This window comes from Nymphaea colorata, chromosome 5 (genome assembly GCF_008831285.2).
Source record: "Nymphaea colorata isolate Beijing-Zhang1983 chromosome 5, ASM883128v2, whole genome shotgun sequence".
Taxonomy (NCBI): Eukaryota; Viridiplantae; Streptophyta; class Magnoliopsida; order Nymphaeales; family Nymphaeaceae; genus Nymphaea; species Nymphaea colorata.
The window spans coordinates 5,980,617-6,001,676 of NC_045142.1; the positions used below are offsets into that span (position 1 = coordinate 5,980,617).

Consider the following 21,060-nt stretch of genomic DNA (forward strand, 5'->3'; position numbering starts at 1 on the left):
ATATTTGAAAAAAAAAATGTCTTGTTCAATGCCTAAATGAAAAATAGGACTAAGTTGTTCTATAAGAGGTTGTTTGACGACGATAATAGAATGTTACTACTCCATGTATCTATCCTAAAAATTGAAACAGTTTCATGGATGGATATATGGAATAGTGTAAATAACTATAAGGGATAGTTTGACAGCAGAGACATTTTGTAAGTGTCCCATGAATCTATCTTTAAAGATTGAAGCAGATTCATAAGCAATGTTTATAACAGATATATGAAACAACGCAAACAACATGTAAGAAGTAATGTGGTAGCAAAAACACTTGATGAGTGTGTCATGAATCTATCCCAAAGATTACGACAGGTTTATGGAGCAATGATTTTAGTTTTGAATGAACCTGCATCAATTTTTTGAGATAGATTGATGAGACACTCACAAAGAGTCTCCAAAAAACCATTTATGAAAATACTAAAAATGTTCAACCTATAAGAGGGTTCTTAGGAAGTTTAGATAAAACCAACAAACAATAATTGAAACCTCATATTGGGATCTGTTCTCTAGTGCTTAAAATCAGTTAGAAGGCTTGGGAATAAAAAATAATATGGGTTCAAACCTCATTGATATATTATGGTGATATGTTTCATCTTTCTAATGACATTTTTTTTCCATTTTGACGATACGAACATCCATGAAGGTCTTGAAGCAGCTTTGGACCCCGAGGGCAAGGGAGAGAAGGGTGGTTTTGGTGCTTCTTTGGAGGTGACGCATGCCTGACCGGAAAACCAAAGGGATCCAACTTCTGAGAAGTAAGTAGAGATAAGAAGTTACATTTTTAAACATTTCATGTAGGCTTTTTAAAAGGAAACTTTTCACCTAGGGGTGAGATGTGTTAATAATTGTGTTAAAAACTTTTTCAAGCCCTAAGCATTGAATTTTATGCCTAGTGCTTAGCTCTTGGTGTCACAAGTCCGTCTTCACCAAGCCGCATGCAACCATTTCCGAGCCATTTGAACTTCGACATTCTTACGACCTAAGCATTCAATTTGTGCCTAATGCATTTTGAATAAGGTCTTATATATATATATATATATATATATATAAAATTTCATTAAAAAATCATGCATTTTTTTAAAAAGAGCCCCTCTTATGAAGCCGATTCGACCACTATTCTCTAGAGTTGGGTTCCAACTTCCAGTTGAAGGGTCCTCTTCTTCTTCGAAACTGGTTATTTTGGTCAAAATTTATGAATACGCCCTTAAAAATATTAAAAAAGAGCCCCTCCTATGAATAGGGGCGGAGGTAGGGGGCCGGCAACGAAATTGTTATTGTATATAAAAATTTTTATTGTATATAAAAATTTTGAAAAAAAGTTTAGCCCCTATTAAAATTTCACAACTATAGTTCAGCTCCTTAACGAAAAATTTCTGGCTCGGCTGCTGCCTATGAAGCCAAGATTTTAAAAGGAAAAAAGAAAAAAAAAAAAAAAACAGAATACCTTGGATGGTGCATAATTAAATTATCTTGATCTTTTTGGATGCCTTGAGCTTGACATTGCACCTTGCTTGCTGATAGATGAAGATGCCAATGATTATGGTGCATGGTAAAGAATCATTTTATCTCTCCATATCTCCATATAATATTACCGGAGACATGCCAACTTCCATTGCAAGTGCAAGGAGCAATTTAATACTAATGGGCTGCTTCTTAGATATTTTCATTCAAAACAATCATCTAATGCACACGAATGCATATTATATTATAGGTTAATGCAATAATTATATGGTACAGGGCAGAGCTAGTAATTTTTAGCACATAGTCGAATTATAGTTTCAAAATTCTAACAAAGATTGAAATATAACTTTTCAAAATTTTTATATATGTCAAACAATTTTTTTTAAATTATATACATATATAGTTTTTGAAATTTTGAAGGGGACCCTGCCAGGCCCCCTTTAGTTGATATTCACAGATGACACTAAGCAATGTATTAAGTGGCAATTTCTGAAGCAACCACTATGATGCAATAATAGGAGGAAAAGTTGGTAGTATTAGTGGATAGTTGTTGGATGGTTAAAATTATCAATAGTACTATTAAATGCCAATAATTGTTGAATGGTTAAAATTTAAAGTTTGTCATTAAAAAATAAATAAATTATTGCTAAGATTACCACAACTGTCATCACATTGTAAAGTATCACAAATGCGAATATAACGACTATAATACATTTTGTGACAAATTTTTAAGTACTAGCCATTCAACAGTAGGATTGAATTGTCATATACATATAAAAAAAAATTGAAATCAGTCGGCTAACTCTATGATTGAATGGCTTTTTTAAATTTTGTGATGCTAAAAAACATTGCAAAAGGTGCATTTTATGGTTATTGCCATCACTTCATTACTTTGATGGTTTTTAGCATCACAAGATATTAGAAAAACAAAAAAAAAAAGCCATCCAAGCATAGGGATTACAAAAAAAAAGGACTTAAAAAACTACAGCATCACCTTGACTACTCTCTCTCCTTCTCTTTTCATGGTCAGGTGCTCGTGAACCAAAGTTGATTATATCCATGCACAAAATCTCGTGCATGATTATGGTTAATGACAAAAAGTACCATTTATTTAAAAAAAATAAAGTTTTTTGTAAGATAAATTTTTACAAAAAAAGTAAAATAACTATAAAGGACATTTTTTAAATTATAAAAACATCTCCTTTCTTTTCTTTTCTGTTACTGTGCTTTACACACACACGCTCATAACAGCACACACAACCTTTACTTGGACACGGAAAATAATGGACTGCAGACGCTGCAATTTGTTTGTCCCTTGCACTGATGCAGATTAGAGGAGGGTGGAAATTTTGTCCAGATCATCATTGATAGTATCCTATCTCTTAGTTCCTTCGTACAACTAATTTCTCATCTCTCTTAGGAGACATGTGATACACGATCCATTGTCTTGACATGCACTCAAATTTGAATTGAAATATTTGGATTACTAAAGACATCTGACACGAAATCTCGTGTTTGTCCTTAACCAAACAGTTTTGGATCCACCGTCCCCACCATGCACCACTTTATTGGCTGAGTTCGTATATGATCACGAACGATTGGGAAGGCTAAGATTTCCCTGATTTAAGTTCATGGATTCGAGTTCTGCGGCTCAAATTCAATTTCAACCTAATCTTTCCATTCAGGTTTCGAAGCAGTCCTGAACCCCGTGACAGGAGAAAATGGGAGTGGTTTTGACTTCCCATCGAATTGTCATTTCCATATTCATCGGATCCCTGACTCGAACTAAAAAAGTCGCGGAGCTGCACGATGGATCCGCATCCATAATAGGATCAAAATTTTTGATTTGCTGGCTCATAATTTATTCCAAAATTTTGAAACAAACTATTAGTTTCTAGAACAACAAAATATTATAAATAACAGTGGTTCCTGAGATCAACAGGTTACACTTAATTGATAAAATTCCTGAATTCTGAATCCTTATTGAAGTTCATGGGGAGGCACCATGCATCGGATCTTATTCTTATCAATTTTGTATCGTAAAAGGGTAAAAATCGACTCCCACAGTACTTTTTTTCCTAACGTAAATACGTTTTCTTCTTTCTTTAATGGAAATCGATGCACCGATGTGGTTGATCTTTCCACCTTGCAAAGTGGTAGAGCGAGAAATTTCTGGCCAAAGAGTTCTTGTAGTTTGAATTTTAAATTTGAAGGGGTGCCTATATATAAATTAGTAAAATGACAGTGAAGTATCAATATGAAAATGAGAGAATTTATATGAGCCGGTGTGGGCAAGTGCCCACATCAAACCAAACGTGCAGATAGCCTACACATCCCTTATCTAGTGCACATCTCCGAGAAAATATTTGTTTGGACAATAAGTCTAGAATCTAGCCACGTTAGCCTTTATTTTGCACGATATGAGAGAGAAAGAGCGTGTATATGTGCATTTGATCTGATCTTGTTCTGCGTCTCGCCATTGTTTTCAAATGGCAGTGAACCAAGGAGGAGATAAGCATAGGCTCTGTGTGGATGAAATGCCCGTAGAGACCCAAAACAAATTGCTTATTTTTATATTAATACTTGACGACAATTTTTCTTATTTATGTATTGGTGCTCTTTAAAAATTTATAACTAATGCCCTTTAACCAGAATTTTTTTGCTTTGCCCTCACAGTGCCAACTGCAAATTAACGGCAGAAGTACTGTTGTGCTCTGCAATTAACATAATAAAGCATGGCTGAGCAAACTATAGGCAAAGGCATATGAGTGGAGGAACTTGGTTAGACCGACAACCTGCCTTTTTAAGTAAAGGCCGAAGCCTTTTCCTTCCCCTTCCCCCCTCCTCTTAAAGTCTATGGCTGCTTGCTGTGTCTCGGGATGATGCGTTTGCTATAATTCAACTTGCACATCGGTGTCCTCCACCACCATCCTCTTCCCTCTTTTGTAGCACAAGAGTTGAAGCTACCGAGAGTTTGAAATGCTATCCATTACCCCAACCCTCTCAAGAATAAGACAGGAGGAGTGGTCAGCCGTCACTCTCTCCATGTCCTTGTGTTTTCTTCAATGTTCTATCCGTCTCGGTTGACTAATGCTCGGCACTGATGGATCAAGGTCTGGTTGCTGGATCGCATCTAAGACGGAGAAGAAGAAGAAGAAAGCAATAGTTTAGCGGAGGTCTGGTACCTACTACTGGTTTTTAGATGAATGACACTGATATATTAATATGTGTTTGTAGAGTTTTCTAAAAGTTTGGGGGGTCATGTGCCCACTCACCATTGGTCGAGCCACTTGTGGGCAGATGCCTACACCAGCTCCTCAAAGTTTCCTTATTTTTATTTTGACGTCTTCAAATTTTTGCTGTTTTTATACATGTGGTGCTAGTCTGTACGTTTTCAATATGAAGTGTAATCTCACTTTGCTCAATCATTTTCAAAATGCAATAAAGTTACCAGGATAATTCTGTTTTTCCTTTCCTCCCGCCTTATGGAAACACCCCCCGCATAGACCAACATGAAATGATTGAAAGAGCTTGTATATGTAAAATCTTAATCAGAAATGTGGCATGTGTAAACATTTACCAGATCAAAATCCCACACTTATATTTTGTATTCTGTAAGATACGTGCAGCCGAGGCATGTCTATCAGCACCGGAGAGGAAAATTTGCTGAATATTGGGTCCTTTTCTGATAACACCTATGAATATGAAAAAGCTACAACAGCAAATGTTCAGGACGACTTATGAAAACACAATGGAAAACATTTACGAAGGAAAAGAACACGGTTAACCATTGCGGAGCTTCAAATCTTTAAACTTCATTAACTGCAATAACATGACATTATTCTCTATTCAGTAAGATTTCTTTCCCCAAAGTTTTACACGTCGCTCTTCTTTATAGCAAATAAATACAAATCCTTTAGACAAAAGCTTATACAGGATAATGAATGATCAAATCAGATTCAGCAATATTGCTACAGAAGATAAATATCAAACTGCGGAAGGTTGAGAAATAGAATCTCTCTAATAACCCATTATCTCATCTCATATTTGGTGCAACAAAAAATAATCCTGCCCATGGTTTTCTTGAAGGGAATCTGATGATGCAGTTCTCTCAAAAGCAAGTTCAATTACTTCAGAAGTATTCTCCAGATACCCTTCATATACGCGACCAAGGATAATAGGGTGAGGCCGGATGACACATATAACAGAGCAACTCCACAAGTAGCTAATCCATTTGGACCACCCTGACTGCATGGCATAAGGCAGAAAAGTTGAAATCAGCATCGACTGTAAAAATGTGGTCATGTTGTTCTGCAAGGGAGTAACACAAATGCACATAGATGTGCTAGAAAGCAGCCTATAGCAAAGGATGAGCATTCCAACAATCATATCTTCATGAAATACTTTTCCTTATCTCATTTTGCTAAAAACAACCAAGTTCTCTTGTTTCTTAAAAATATAAATATTGAACAGGTTACCTATTAGCTGAAGTAATCTTTCGGCATCTTTTCCCTACTGTCAGTCCATTGAGCATAGGCCTTTGTTTCCATTTGGAAATAGATGGAGAGAAAAGGAGCACAATAGACCAATAATACTATACAAAAGTCTCAAACTTTTATAATCCCATCAAAGATGTTTCAGAGGTAACTCTTCTTTGTAAAAACCTATTGTGTGTGTGTGTGTGTGTGTATATATATATATATATATATATATATATAAAAGCAAGCACAAAATTCTTGCCATTTCATTTTCCTTATAATGACACTGTTTGTCCATTTGCCCGTTGTTAATACAGATATGCTTGGGGGAAGCATGTAAGCGTGTCTGATGAGCCATTCATTAGGCCCTTGTGGAGACCACATGCTTTTCTAAGAGAGGTTTTCTTTGACAGGCATAGGGAGGTGATAGCTCCGGTCAGACACTTGAGATAGGCAGAGAGAAGTGGTTGCTCAGGGACCATGTAGCTGGAACTCATGCCTGTGATGTTAGTTATGAGTAACCATATAGATGTGATCTCCATAGCCCCCAAACCAAAAATCAACATAAAGATCAAGTTTCAAATTACAGGTAGGATTTTATGAAAATGAAAGGTACAATGATTTGACTTTGCATATAAGACACTACCTAGACACAGAAAAGAGATGGCAAGTCGATTCGTATAATAAACAAAATATGGAAAATAGTTAAGCCTGTCAATGAGTTGGCCTGTGCCTGCTTGATTTCCAATTTACTGAGAATGGTTCGTGTTTGAGCAATGTATACTGGACATGTAAACCAACACACAGAATAGGCAAATCAGCGAGCCCAGGCATGCACTTCCAGGCCCAGCTCTCATATTAAAACAAAATGAGCACACGAAGATAAGACTAGAACCTTATTCTCCCTTTCTACAAGAACAATGTGCAACCCACATCCACCCATTGCTTCTGCCAAATGTATTCAACTACTCCCTCTGTCTCTCTCTCATATATACACACAGACAAACACATTGACGGAGCTCTTGAAGAGATCTGACCTGGCTACCTGGTTTTTCAGGTTTGGGTGCTTGAAATGTTTACATAGTCAGACCTAGGAATCTTGATCCCTGATAACTACACGGACAGTAGTCACAAATACCTCCAACGTTTTGAAACTATGAAACTTTTATTACCATTTTGAAGGCCAAAATGTTGTGATATTTCTGAAATATTAAGACAAACAAAAGACATCATATTATTATCAAGGGATAACCCCAATATTTTCTGAGACCTTCAAAAAGTTCCTTAACTTGCTTTCAAAATTTTAAGCATGTCTTTTATTTCTTTTATTTTTTAAGAATGTTTTCTATGTGTTTCTTTATGTTTGGCAAGAAAAATACTAAAAGACCTTACCTTTTCTTTTTCTTTTTCTTTTTTTCATTTTTCAAGTTTAGAGATTTTTCTGATACCAAGAAGAATCACATCTTGAAAAATCTCCAAACAATAACTCGTCACAGAGCTGTCCCGTGGCCAACTATTATTAATGTGGCTTGATTAGGGCCAACCCATTTGTGCCAGATCAGACACATTAGCAGCTCCAGATTTATTATTTACCCCAAATTTGAGTCAAAGAGATGTGAAAATCCAATGATTTCTGTGTGACACATCTTGAAATGACTGAAGTTAAGCAGCCTGAAATCTTAGACACCTTTCTAGTCACTTTTGAGAACACTGAAGGAAAAATGGCAATGAAATGGAGGCCACTGAGCCATTTTATAAATTTCTTAAGAAACAGTTAAACAGAAAAAAAAAAGAAAAAGAAAAAGAGTGGTGATATGCAGAACCTGCTATCTCTCGCCGCCAGGAGGATGGTGAGTGCAGTCATCTGAGTTGCAGTTTTCCATTTCCCCAAACTACTGACCGCAACAGCCTGATATTACACTCTTTTAGTGATAGAAGTATATAACAGAAAGAACAAAAATGCCTACTAGGGTACAATTAAAAGAACCTCAACCACACTCGTATCTTGGGAAGCTGCCCATTCCCTTACTGCTGACATGGCAATCTGCAAGTAATGATGAAGTCAAATTACCAACTCAAACGATGCAAACTGTGAGAATGGCCTGCAAGTGGAACCCAGAATGAAACTGCAATCAAATAATCTAAAAAAGGTAATGAAAAAACCAATCTTCTAGGAGTGAAACAATTCTGAAATGAAAATATACTAGCTGTTTAGCTAAAATAAACTGCATAATTACAAGACAGCAAGGTGTCATAACTGCATTCTGGAAAGAAGTGAACAACTAAGTTTCTGGATGGCATCAAATATTATCAAGCATACCTGAAGGAATTGCTCTATTGGGAAGTGACAATCACAAAAGATTGTAATCAAACATTAAATTGGACAAAGATTTTAAAAGGAAATGTTTTTCATCATATCAAGGAAAGAGATTTTGCAACTAGCACATACAACAGAAGTTCTTTGCCCATGATATGGAAAATGTGCCCCTCACTTTTAGTGCCTTCAACATGCGCTGGAAATACTTTGATTCATGTTTCATAAACACATATAAGACGTGCTTTCAGATGTAGGTAGCATTTCCAGCACCCTAAGGAAATTTAAGGATGATTATGTGTACTGGCGCAAGCCAGAACCAAGAAAATCATTAATAGAAGCATTGCAACCAGTTAGCAGGCAATTTAGAGGCCTAATTTGTGTGTCAACTGGTCGCGAAATTAAAAGGTGTCCTGTTTGACCAGATCAGGTTCTTAAATACCTACTTTTTTTTTTATATATCATGGATGGAAACACATTCTTCTTAATAACTTTTATATCAAACCACAGCAAAATATGCAACTTAAGAAATAGTCACATTACCCAGAACCATAAAGCAAAAAAAAGGGAAAGGAAAAGAACCACAAGTGACAAAGGATAAAAGTCATAAAGGATCTTCCCATTATATCAATCAAACATGATATGCAAACAAGCCACTTTTCATGCATGTATCTAGAAATTTGCAAGTTACATCGGATAAAAATTAAGAATGACCTCTCTGCCAATTATGATAATTGAAGGTACTGTTAGCAACCATGGCACATGTCCAAATAATGCAACCTCCAGAGGCCTGGAGCATAACAACACCAATGTTGTGGCCACCATAAGCTGCATTAATGGTCACAAATATATCATTCATTAAACATTCAGAGAATAATTGTAATAAGACATTAAAGTGGCATTAAGTTCAACTGCAACAGAAAGAATATGATATGAGAATAGTTGAATAGAGAGTTACCTTGTCAGCAACAGGATCCAAAAATGCACCAAAAGCAGTGCCCAGCTTCATCTGACGTTGATTCCCATAGAAAAATAAAAGATATTGAAGCACAACATTATTTCACAAGCCAATTCTCCAAACAAAACCTCTAACATAAAATGTCTAACAGTCAGCATACTTTTCTGGCAAGATAACCATCAAGCCAATCTGTGGCTGCTGCTGCAAGAAAGATGCCAGTTGTTGCTGTGCTTGCCCACCAACGATCAAGATAAAATGCTAGTGAGAAAAATAAACATGTCAGCTACATCCACTCTATAAAAAAGTATATAAAAAGAATAAAACAATCAAATGCAAAGGAAGCATATACAGAACGACAGAAATGCTAGACTTTCTGCACAGGCTTCATTATGCTCCATGGATCTTCTCTTTCTGCTTTCTTATCCTGGAAGCTTTATAAACCTTAACCCTTTTACACTTCTTAGGAAGTGGAGAAGAAAAGCTGGAAGTTCACAATATGGTAATTCCAAAGCATTACCATAAAGCCTGTGTCTTAAGAGTTTCATACTACAAATTGGAATGCTAAAGGAGATAACTTTGCTAAGTCATTCTTTGCAAATGATTATGAGAAGACTATTTATGGTCCAAAACGTGAGACATACAAAATACTCAGATTCACCTTTTCCCTTCATCCCTGTTTCTATTCAACTACTTTTGTTCCTAAAGAAGAAGGCAAACATGATATTTTGGGGAAAAAAAGTCCCAAACGATGATGTTGCACTTTTATGATGGCTTGTTGCATTTCCTTGAGACATGTTCTGTCATACACTGTTTGTTTTATATGCCTTCAGTTTCATTTTTTCATCACTGTTGTTATATTTTTCCCCTTTACTTGTAGAAAAATATACATGATATACACATGAAAGTAGCAATTGTGCTCTCTCTCTCTCTCTTTCTATATATATATATATATATATATATATATATATATTAGAACCATGTTGACTAATCGTTTTGGTTTAAACATTCTTATGTTTAATGCTTCTATGTGCTTAATGTAAGTGTGTTAGACATTCCTTTCATTACAATTGTGAAAAATAGTTTTTAGCTTATTTACTTAGCATGACAAACTTTTGTTGACTTTATGCTAGGAAGTTATTCAAATATGTTGTACAGTTGCGACACTAAAGATTTTAATGTCGCAATGAAGTTGGACATGCCTGCAAGAACAAAGTAGCCGCTCGTGTATAGCCAACTCATTCATGGGGAGGGATAGTGAACCGAGGGGATTTTCTTACCATATCTGGATATAAAAGATTCTTTCTTCCTCACGAGCAGTGCTCATGGGAGTGGGTATATCTAACATGATTGACTCGGTCCTACCAACCCCATGACAAGCTAGGGAGTTGTTACCCAGGAGGGACATGGGGACGTAAAAATGTATTATCTTAGTATTAGTTAGTGATCCCAGCTCAGTGAGTCCTTTCTTCTGTGATGAACTGCCCAATATCCCTTTCTCTTCCAAAAATTTTTACGAACATGCTTTTTTGATATAGAAGTACGTTTTCTTGGAATCACCATGCAAAAATGAACTTTTCTAAGTTGAATGTGAAAGACCTAATTCTTCTTCTGATGATTGATTTAACCTCTGATCAAAAAGATACACCTTGGTTATATTTCATCTCTTCCACAAGTTTAGCAATTAGCATAACCACCCTCTTGTTCCGATGGAGAGAAGAAAGTAATCATGTCGATGTAATAATGATAGTTTGAATGATAGTAATAGAAGAAGAAGGGATTAATATGGATGATGAAAATGAGACAGCAAATGCTTTCCACATTAAACCTTGTGTAGAGGGGACGAATTTAGTTCCAAATATTGACAGTGAATATATATGTCATATGTTGGAATGAATTTTGCCACTAACGAAAAGAGATGACTACTACAATACATATGCAGGACTAAGTGATTCTGAAAAATGTATATGTTACTATAAGAGGAAGTGAAGAATTATCTACTATAAACATTTTTCGTATTAAAAAAATGATTTTTAAGAAACAAAAGGGTAGTAAAGTAAAATAATATGCAAATACCAGATGTAGTTGCAAGGCATGGATGCCCGCCTAACTGGATTTAAATAAGAATAAGTGTTGTTTGAATGGTAATGAATAAGTAGACATAGTTACTTGCACTTTCTGTCAAAAATCATTTTCACAAGTCAATGAAGAAGATAACACTCCTCAAAAAAACATAGTGGATACTATGGTCGAATTTGCAATAAAATCATCGAAAGCCATGGATGTTTTACAAATGAGGCTAACGGAAGGGAACATGAGGCATTCAGTAAGTCATAATTATAAAGCATCTCTAATAAGACAAATAGTTACTATGAAAAAGATTGCTAAACTACAAGAAAAAAGGGATGAGAACCCAGATTTCTATTTTGAAGTTCAAGTTGATAAGATCTTGACAAGTAGAAAATTGTTTTTAAGCAGATGTAATAGCATGTCAAAATTTTTGTTATTTTGAAGACCTAGTATCATACAATATATAAGAGATAAATATCATATGAATTTACTTCATTTACTGGTATAAATCCTCATGCGCAAAATATAAGTTTTTGTTGTGCACAACCTTGGCAATTTGGTTTAATGGTTTTGTGAAACGATTTGTTTTACAGTTCCTCAGTCTTCATTACTGTTGCAGATGTGCGTCGTTCATGGACCGGCATTGCAACTATGTTTGTTGATCCTTTTATCTTCAATCTTCATGTTTTTGTATATGTTCTAACAGCTTATCAAAGACACCCAATGCATAGTCATAACATGTATCATTTGTCAATGTTTCATGAACGCACATATTTGCCTCAAACTAAAGAAAATTCTTCTTTATAAATGAAGAAGTTTGCAACTGACAATGTGTGGAAAGTTGAAGAAGACTTTCCAACACCTTGCTTGACATATCTCATCCACAAATTAAAGGCAATTTTCTTTACATGTTTTGCATTCAATAGTATAGCATATGACAGCAAACAACACCCACTGATTCCTATAATTTGCACTGACACCTAATATCGCTTATTGCAATAATCAAATGACATTATGTATTCTTACAAACTCCATCTATACCAACTATCTTCCTTGAATTGCTTAATATTATATTTCTCTCAACTCACCTGCAGATTCTCTAAGCATGTGTGTGCAACTTAAGCAGGCCAAAAAAATTCTTGTCCTTCTTATTCTGTCAATGCCTACCCACTGTCTTTTCATATTTAATAACAAAGTCACTCAAATATGTATGTGAATTGACCCAATTCTTAAAAATTAAAATAATTATTCATACTTTCACTTTATTAAGTTGTAAACATTCTTATCATGAAAGTATCATTGGAATATAGCTTAGCGCATGTGGGCTTTTCCTTTCCATAAGTTTGTTGTTCATTTGATAGTTTCTAAATGGGGATATGAACTGATCACTTCCTTCCATTTATTTTCAAATTCTTTAATTATCACTAGCTTGAAAAACCACACATCCCACAAGTGTCTAAAATGCTGATTGTGATTGATAGCTTGCCAACATATATTGGCAATCTTGTAAAAATGTGTTAATGCAACACGTACATACCATAATTAGAAAAACTTCTTCTATTGTTGCTCTCACTGCAAGAACTTGATCAGTTAAAACTTAAAAATGACTTTCAAACTTGACCACCCATATAATGCAACCCATTTTTGAAAGAGCCAGTTAACCATTTTTTTCTTTTGACTATGCATCCCTTTCTTCTATGTTGATTTACATTTTACACCAATAAATAAAGGAAATGGCATGTAATATTTATTTCTCTTATATGTTGTATCAACATCATCTCTCTAAAAATAACAATAATCTTGATGGGCTATTGTATCTGCCTAAAAAGAATTTTCCATTTGTCAACATCTTCTTTGAAAGTAGTTTAGCATTATCTGACAATCTTTTTTGCAGTAAGCCAATAACTATTTGCTTTTCTTGTGTATAATTGTTGTTTACATCTATGACCTTCGATGGTTTTATCCTTTTATTTCATTTTGCTAGCATCATGTGCAAAAACATCTTCTTCATGGACATGAAAAATTATTGTTAGTAGAGAATGCAAGTATTGATTGTGTGCATATAGAATATTATGCACATGCCACTTATTTGAATATAGTTCAATGGACATCCTTGCCTTGCAATCATACCTAATACTCTATACTTGCATATTTCTTTCTTTCACTGCCTTTTTGTTTCTTAAAGTCATTTTACTTGCGTGAAAATTATTTATAGTAGATAACCTCTTGCTCTCTTTTAGAGTCGTACGTACATGTATCAAAATCAACTAGCTATACATACGCATTATATGTTTTCTTGCCACTGACAAAATCTGTTCTAACATATAGCATATAGTCATTATCAGCATTTGAAATTAAATTTGTCCCCTTAATACAAGGTTCAATGTTGGAAGCATCTATCGTTTTATTTCTTTGTCCACAATCATGGTATTTCTTTTGAATTACCCAAAGACAGCAAAGAAAGCAGTAGCCAATCTTCCAATTGCTTCTCTGTTGCCAATTACATGAACCGCCTATATGATGTTCTACTTGCTGAACATCACCTTGTCCATTCCTCTCACAACTTAAACAGCACAAGCAGGCTACCCTTGTTTTGATCTAATAATAAAGCCTTTTCATCATCAATGCAAGGAATACAATCCGTAGACGAAAACAAGAAACCCCAAAAACCATATCAATAGAAAAAAGAGTTTGCATTCCCAAGCGAGACCAGAATCTTCACAAACCTCTTACGTCACAAGAACAAAGATCCAAACACACAACCCAATCAGATAAAAATCCAAAGCAATGACCGGAACTTCCACAGACCCTCATTCTCGTGCCCTGTCGAGAACAACCGAACACAAGCTAAAAATGGAGCCCCAGAGACACGTTCCACCAATCAATTTCTGCAATGTCAGAAACGACAAACCGAAGAACAACCCAAAAAAAACAGACAGACAGAGAAGAGAACACCGCACCTGCAACGAGGAGCGGCACCGCAGCAACCCGGCCGAGAGTGAGGATTGTAGGGAGAGTGAGCAACCGAGAACTACCCCCCTGAATCTGCCGATCCTCATCGTCCTTCTTGTCCCGCGCAGACATGGCGGATGCGAATCTCGGGATGGGCGGCCGCTGAGCCCGCAGGCAATAGCCGCCACGTGGAGAGGATAAAAGCCGGGGTTGCCTAGTGGCAGCGTCGCCCCTACGAGTGGAGAAGCAACAAAAGCCGCTCCTCGGGAGGAGGACGAGGCGACAGGTACCGCTGCTATTTATAGCAGATAACGAGGAAGAAGAAGAGGACGAGGCAGAGGAAAGACCCCATGAACATCTCCCGCTATTTATAGAGAATGATAGCGCCTTGGCGACGCCCGCTGCCTTCATCAGCATCATCACTCTCTCTCTCTCCCTCTGTGTGTGTGTGTGTGTGTCTCCTGTGAGCGTGGTGGACTGGAAACTAAGCCATGGCCGATTCAGATGGAAAGAAGGTACGAGGTGTAGAAGGAGGGAGAAGACGAGACAGAGAAGGAAGGAATATCCGCAATCGGAGGTGCCCCTGTCTCTGCCCAGTGGAGAACGGATCCAGTGCAACGTAAGTGGACGCAACGGAGCGCGAATCTGAAACTTTTTGATATACTTTATGGAAAGCCACAAAGCGTTTACTTATTTATGATGAACCATTCGATGTTTAAGAAATTACAATTCACCGCAAATTAGTTGAAATAATTTATAGAAAGGAACATAAGGATGTCAACAGATCGAATCAAACATAACCTAATTGTATTCGTTTTTTTGATATTTACATATTTTTTATTTGAATTTGGATTCGAATACGAACAAAAGAAGGGTCATATCTAAATCTAAATTTTGAAATCGAGTTTCATCATTTGAATCTAGTTTTTGCAATCATACCTAAATCCAAATTTTGGTTGATTTTCAAAATCTAAAAGTATTAGATATAAGATATATATTTAAAACTAAATCCAATTTAAATCTGAATCCGATCAGATATTTACGTAAATTTTGAATTTGAGCTAGTGTAATTTCTTAGATATGAATCTATCCTATATTAATTTTTTTCTATACTTGAATTGCTTAAAATCGAATATACATTTAACTGGATCCATCTTTTGGATATTCGGATTCGAATACGAACAAAGAAATGTCATATCTAAATCCAAATCTTAAATCTGGTTTTACAATCTGGATCCGATTTTACATTCATATCTGAATCTGAATTTGAATACTTTGAACCAAATTTGACTGATTTTCAAAATGTAAGAGTATTGGATGTACAATATTTATTTTAAACTAAATCTGATCCAAATCTAAATCCAAATCTGTTCGAATATTTATGTATATCCGAATGCAAATCTGATCGGATGTTATTTCTTCAATCCGAATCTGGTTGTTAAATTTTTTTTTTTCATATCCAATCTTTTCAAAATGGTTAAATCTATTTGTCTATTTATGCATATCCGAATGCAAATCTGATAGGATGTCATTTATTCAATCCGAATCTGGTTGTTAATTTTTCTTTTTTCATATCCAATCTTTTCAAAATGATTCGGCCAGATATCCAATCCAAATTAGATATATGAACATCCTACCTATGTGAGAAATTTTTCTTGGCATGCTATGGAGAAGAAGCAGTATGCCCTCATGGGGGCTTTGCTTTTCCACACACATATATATATATATATATATATATATAATCATTTAGCCTATATAAAAAAAATTATTTTGGCCCCTGTTAAAAGTTTGAAACCCTAATTTGGATACACAAGAGCCCCATAAAAATCTGCTCATGCATTTTTCAAGCTTCATAACAATTTTTTTTTTTTTTGTAATTTAAAGGACATCATCCATTAGGCGCACATGGAGCTGAGTAGCCTTTCAAATAGATAGCTTACACCAACCAAACTACTTCAAAAAAGTAGGATATGAAAAAAAAAATGGCATCCAATTAAGAAATTGGATCAGATAGGATTTGAGTTCAAATGACATGTGACTGCACTCAGACATGGTTTTAAATGAATATCTAATAGTATTTGGATTTGGATTTGGATTCCGATCTAAATTCGGATTCAGTTTTAATTGAATATCGTATAATTTCAAAAGTCGGTTGTTAACATATAGTGCAGTTTGGATTTGGTTGCGTATTTGAAAGTCGTATTTGGATTCAAATGTGAATTTAAAAGTGGGATTTAGGTTCCAATTCGAATTTACAGGTAGGATGATGACAATATTAGGATTGTGAATTTAAAAGTCATTTGTATTGGAGTCCAAATATGCTATAATTCAAATCCGATCCCTTGACATCCCTAACCATAAAACTTATTTTGGCTGATGCTCAACATTTGCTCCCTTATTTCTTCAATGCATCCCTTGACTAGAGGAGATTTGTTGTTTCAGTTTGTCCTTGACCCAAAAAACCTCCTGGTTTGAGTCCAACTTTTTCATGAATCACAATACTACACGACCAAGCATTAGCGGAGCCAGAAATTTTTTCTGGTGGTGGCACTCATTCAATACCTTTAATTTCGTTGGGACGATTACATGTATAACAATTAAATATATCAAAACATTAACAAATATATTAAATTAATTTTGTGAGGCTGGTGTGAGCAACGCTTGCGTGAGCGGGAGGCTATTCTGCAGAGTGAAGGCCGAACCCTCACTTCTTTCCCCTTAGGATCTAGGGTTGCTTTTGGTGCCTTAGAAGACGTTCTTATTATGCTTCAACTTGCATACCAGTGTCTTCTTTTAATAGACTATAAGATAAGAGATACATCACACACTGCAATAATAATAGTATGCACGTGAGCGAGGATAATGTATTCTAAACCCAAACCATTCCAAAAAGTTAGTATTCAAAGGAACCAATTGAACATATAATAAATTATCAATTAAGACTTGTACCAAAAGAATATTATTTTTGGAGGATTATTTTTTTACAAGAATATATTAAATTTTGCTTTTTTAAGAAAATTATTATATAATTATATTAGACATCACCAAAGGTGTGGGCATTGTTTAGACAGTATTTATAGCTCCAATCAGTTTTTGTATCATAGACAAAAGAGACATGTTTCATATGGTTGTTGGGGCATGGTGACAAATATCTGAATAGTGTTCTAAATTATTTATTTTATCTTATAATTGTCTGAAAATTTTATGATAAACAATTTGATTTCAGAAAATAATTATAAGTTGGTTTTCATTTCCAAACTACACATAATTTGATGAGCCCAACGCTAAAAAAGAAAGCATGACTAAAGGTGTCAATATATATATATATATATATATATATATATATATATATATATATATAGAGAGAGAGAGAGAGAGAGAGAGTAGAGAGAGAGAGAGAGAGAGAGAGAGAAATTGGTAAAACCAAACACTTAGGTTAGGGATAAAAACATGACCTTTTAATTTTTTGTCAAAATTTTATTTTAAATAAAATATAAACATTCTAATATATTTATAAAAACTATTTTGATACAAAGCATGCTTTGAATCAAGTTATTTTTATGAAAATTGTTGATTTTTCTGCTATCAAAATATTGATGCTATGAGAATCATTATTTTTTGCTTATTATAAAAACACTATTAAAACCCAAAAAATTATCAATTTAATACATATTTTGCAACAACCTGTCCTTAAGATCATACTGGTCAAGTTAGATTAAAAAACAAAATACTTTAGATATTATATTTAGCAGGTTTGTCCCTGACCTATTTGTCTGGTTTCTACCATATAAATATATGTGTGTGTAGAAAACATGACATCAAAATATTTCAAATGTCTCAACTAAATTTTGATGGCATTAAGTCTTTCATCCTTCTATTTTTACCACAGTTCATTAATGTGTTGGATTAGTTCCTGCATATCTATGTCCTTATAATTCCTACTTCTTTATCGATTGACGAGAACACAGCTTGTGATAATTCAATTGTTAAAGGTGGCTATTTTCATGCCTGATGTGTTCGAACAATTCTTTGTCAAAATTTGGTAAATAATATCTATTCAAACCAAGGTACGATTGTACAACTAATAAAAAAATGGATGCATTTATATGCTTAAATTAAGTCAAAATCATGTCAAAGCATGCTTTTTAAATACGCAACTTTATCTTGTATATAAATTATTTGAGACCTACTTACCAACCCTAATAATATAGGCGTTCATCAATATATATATATATAGTGATTAATAAAAACATGACACTTTAAATATGATATTTAAATTGTTCTCTTTTTTAAAAAAAATCTAACCTTACCAATATGATCTTAAGGATAGATTGATGCAAAATATATGTTTAATTAATCAGTTTTTTATTTTTACTAGTATTTTTGTAATAAGCAAAAATGAATGGCTGTCATAGCATCAACATTTCTCATAAAAACAACTTGATTCAAGGCATATTTTAAATCAAAATATTTTCCTAAATATATTGGGATGTTTATATTTTGTTTAAAATAATTTTTTAGCAAAAAATTAAAGGGTTTGGTTTTTATCCTTAACCTAAGTATGTGGTTATATATATATATATATATATATATATATATACGTGTGCATGTCGGTGATTATTATATTGTTTTATATTTAGAGGAAAGGGTTTATCAAGAGTGCCCCATTGGATTGAATAAGAAGTATAACCCATATATGAATTAAACTAAAGATCAAAATTTCACCAGCCCACCAGTAAAGCTTCAACCAATCAAAGGGAAACTTATTTTCTCCATTGATAGGACCTCTTGACAAAGATTGACATAACGTCACGAAGACCTATCCACAAGGGTTGTTTTGTGGTGGAAAGGAAATGTTCGAGACAAATGTTCCCTGTTTATCACACACCAGTAAAACAAAGCTTAGTCGAAATTTCTCCCTAATTTTCAAGGGTGTGACACAATGGGTGGAGGAATATGTCTCAGATGTGCCCTTAGCCTCTTACCTTCATTGTTTTTCGTTTTTCAATGGGAAAACAAAGTTGGGAATCGTCTTTTCGGCTCATTGTGCCACTATTTTTTATTTTTGTTTCCTGGGAATTAGTTGTTGGCTGTTCGAATATATATTTGGGTTTTTTGAGCTATTTTAAACTGAGCAAACAACACATTTTTTCTATAAATCCTAGTGATTATTAACATGATATTGGGATGTTAGAGTTTTAAATAAGTATAAATCGTATACTCCAATATTCTTCCATAGGTTAAATCAAACATGTGATTATTATTGAATGCCCAAGTTATGGGTAGGTAGTCATTAAACTAGAATCTCATCATTTGTCCATTTATCCACATAAAAAATTGGAAGAGGGAATAAGAAAAGAACGGATAAGGATGTGACACATTCATTATCCAATAAATAAGGAAAATTTTAAATCTTATTATATAATATTGATTTATATTCATTTTTATTGGGATTGTTATTTCAAACAACGTACTTTGTTGTACATTATAGGATGTATTTGAATCACATGTCCAAAACTCATATGGGACGTTCACGTGGTAAAGGTAGGATTTTACTACCGTGTAAAAATAGGGATTTGAGATCCTCATTACGAGGTCATGATTAGGACGATTCTTTATGGGATCTGACTACACGGATCTGGTTTCCGGTCAGTAATGTACTTGGATCAGTATGTTACCAAAACCATAGACATCTTCACAAAAACGTGAACCTAATTCAATGTAAAATTGAGATATAACAACAAGTCGAGCTACTTGATCTCGACTCGTTAAAGCTCATCTTATCAACGAGTTCGAACCGAGTCATTTGCTTAATGAGTCTAGCTAGAGTTCATAAATCGACTCGTTCAAATAATCGAGTCGAGTTTGAGTTCAACACGTAACTGTCGAGTTGAACTCGAGCTTTAATTGAGTCGAGCTCGAGCTCAACATGTAACGATGAATATGAATTCTATTCAAATGAGTTTGTCAAGCCTTGATGGAGTCGAACTCAAGTTCAACACGTAACAATGAATATCGATTCTATTCAAATAAGTTTGTCAAGCCTTAATCAATTCGAGCTCAAGCTCCACACATAATTGTCGAGTCGACCTGCTTCTGTCGAGCTATTATCGAGCTCAAGGTCGAGTCCAGCTTGAGGTTTCATTAGTCGAGCCGAGCTCGAGCTGACTGAACTCAGGCTCTACTTGGCTCGTGTTCACCCCTTCTGGGATCTAATGCTCATCATGGCCCATCCGAACAAATTATGGAAGAAAACTTGTGATAAAGTTCTGTAATGCCAAATCCGATCCATTTACATCACAAACTAATGTTCCCAACGTCATAAATCTCTGTTTTCGTCTCACATTGGAAACATGAAAAACTATATGCAAGAAGAAGCATAGCGGATGCATCTTCCCTAGGCACCAAAAACATGCAGGTATTCTGCAGGGACAGAATGCATGATAGAGATTTCGGCTTTCAAATGGACGGTAGGATGACGTACTCCTCCTACTCACTCGAATACATATCAGCGCATAATGACACGATGTTTACTAAACAATTTCAAATTTTAAATTAGTTTGAATTATTTAAATTTTATTAATACATTGATACGCACCGACATTTAAAACAAAAGTGGTCCCCACCGATATTAATATATTGACCCCTATACCAGCGTTTCATTAAGGAACAAGTTTTAATTAACAGAATATTTTGTGGTAGGTTATTTAAGTCAACGCTTAATCAATGTTATGAGACTTAGACACAAGAATTCCTTATATTTTTCTCCTGACCGGATCTCTAAAGAG

The 21,060-nt window shown here is 34.7% G+C and overlaps 1 protein-coding gene across 1 annotated transcript; it reads right to left on the reverse strand.

Moving 5' to 3' along the window:
- Positions 1-5,293: 5,293 nt before the first annotated feature.
- On the reverse strand, positions 5,294-14,895 carry LOC116254438 (CDP-diacylglycerol--glycerol-3-phosphate 3-phosphatidyltransferase 2-like). Its single transcript, XM_031629831.2, has 7 exons — positions 14,281-14,895; positions 9,414-9,511; positions 9,254-9,304; positions 9,010-9,123; positions 7,969-8,025; positions 7,805-7,890; positions 5,294-5,751 (listed from the first exon to the last, which is right to left on the reverse strand). Exons 1-7 carry the CDS (start codon positions 14,690-14,692, stop codon positions 5,631-5,633), a joined length of 939 nt encoding a protein of 312 aa, XP_031485691.1. The 5' UTR covers positions 14,693-14,895; the 3' UTR covers positions 5,294-5,630.
- Positions 14,896-21,060: the final 6,165 nt, after the last annotated feature.

Bases quoted from the DNA above. Each gene is read 5' to 3' on its own strand.
- LOC116254438 (XM_031629831.2), bottom strand. From the start codon at position 14,692: ATGATGCTGATGAAGGCAGCGGGCGTCGCCAAGGCGCTATCATTCTCT. The intron at 9,124-9,253 runs GTAACTCTCTAT...CCATTAATGCAG, and splicing joins TGGATCCTGTTGCTGACAAG to CTTATGGTGGCCACAACATT. The intron at 7,891-7,968 runs GTTCTTTTAATT...GTGTAATATCAG, and splicing joins AAGATACGAGTGTGGTTGAG to GCTGTTGCGGTCAGTAGTTT.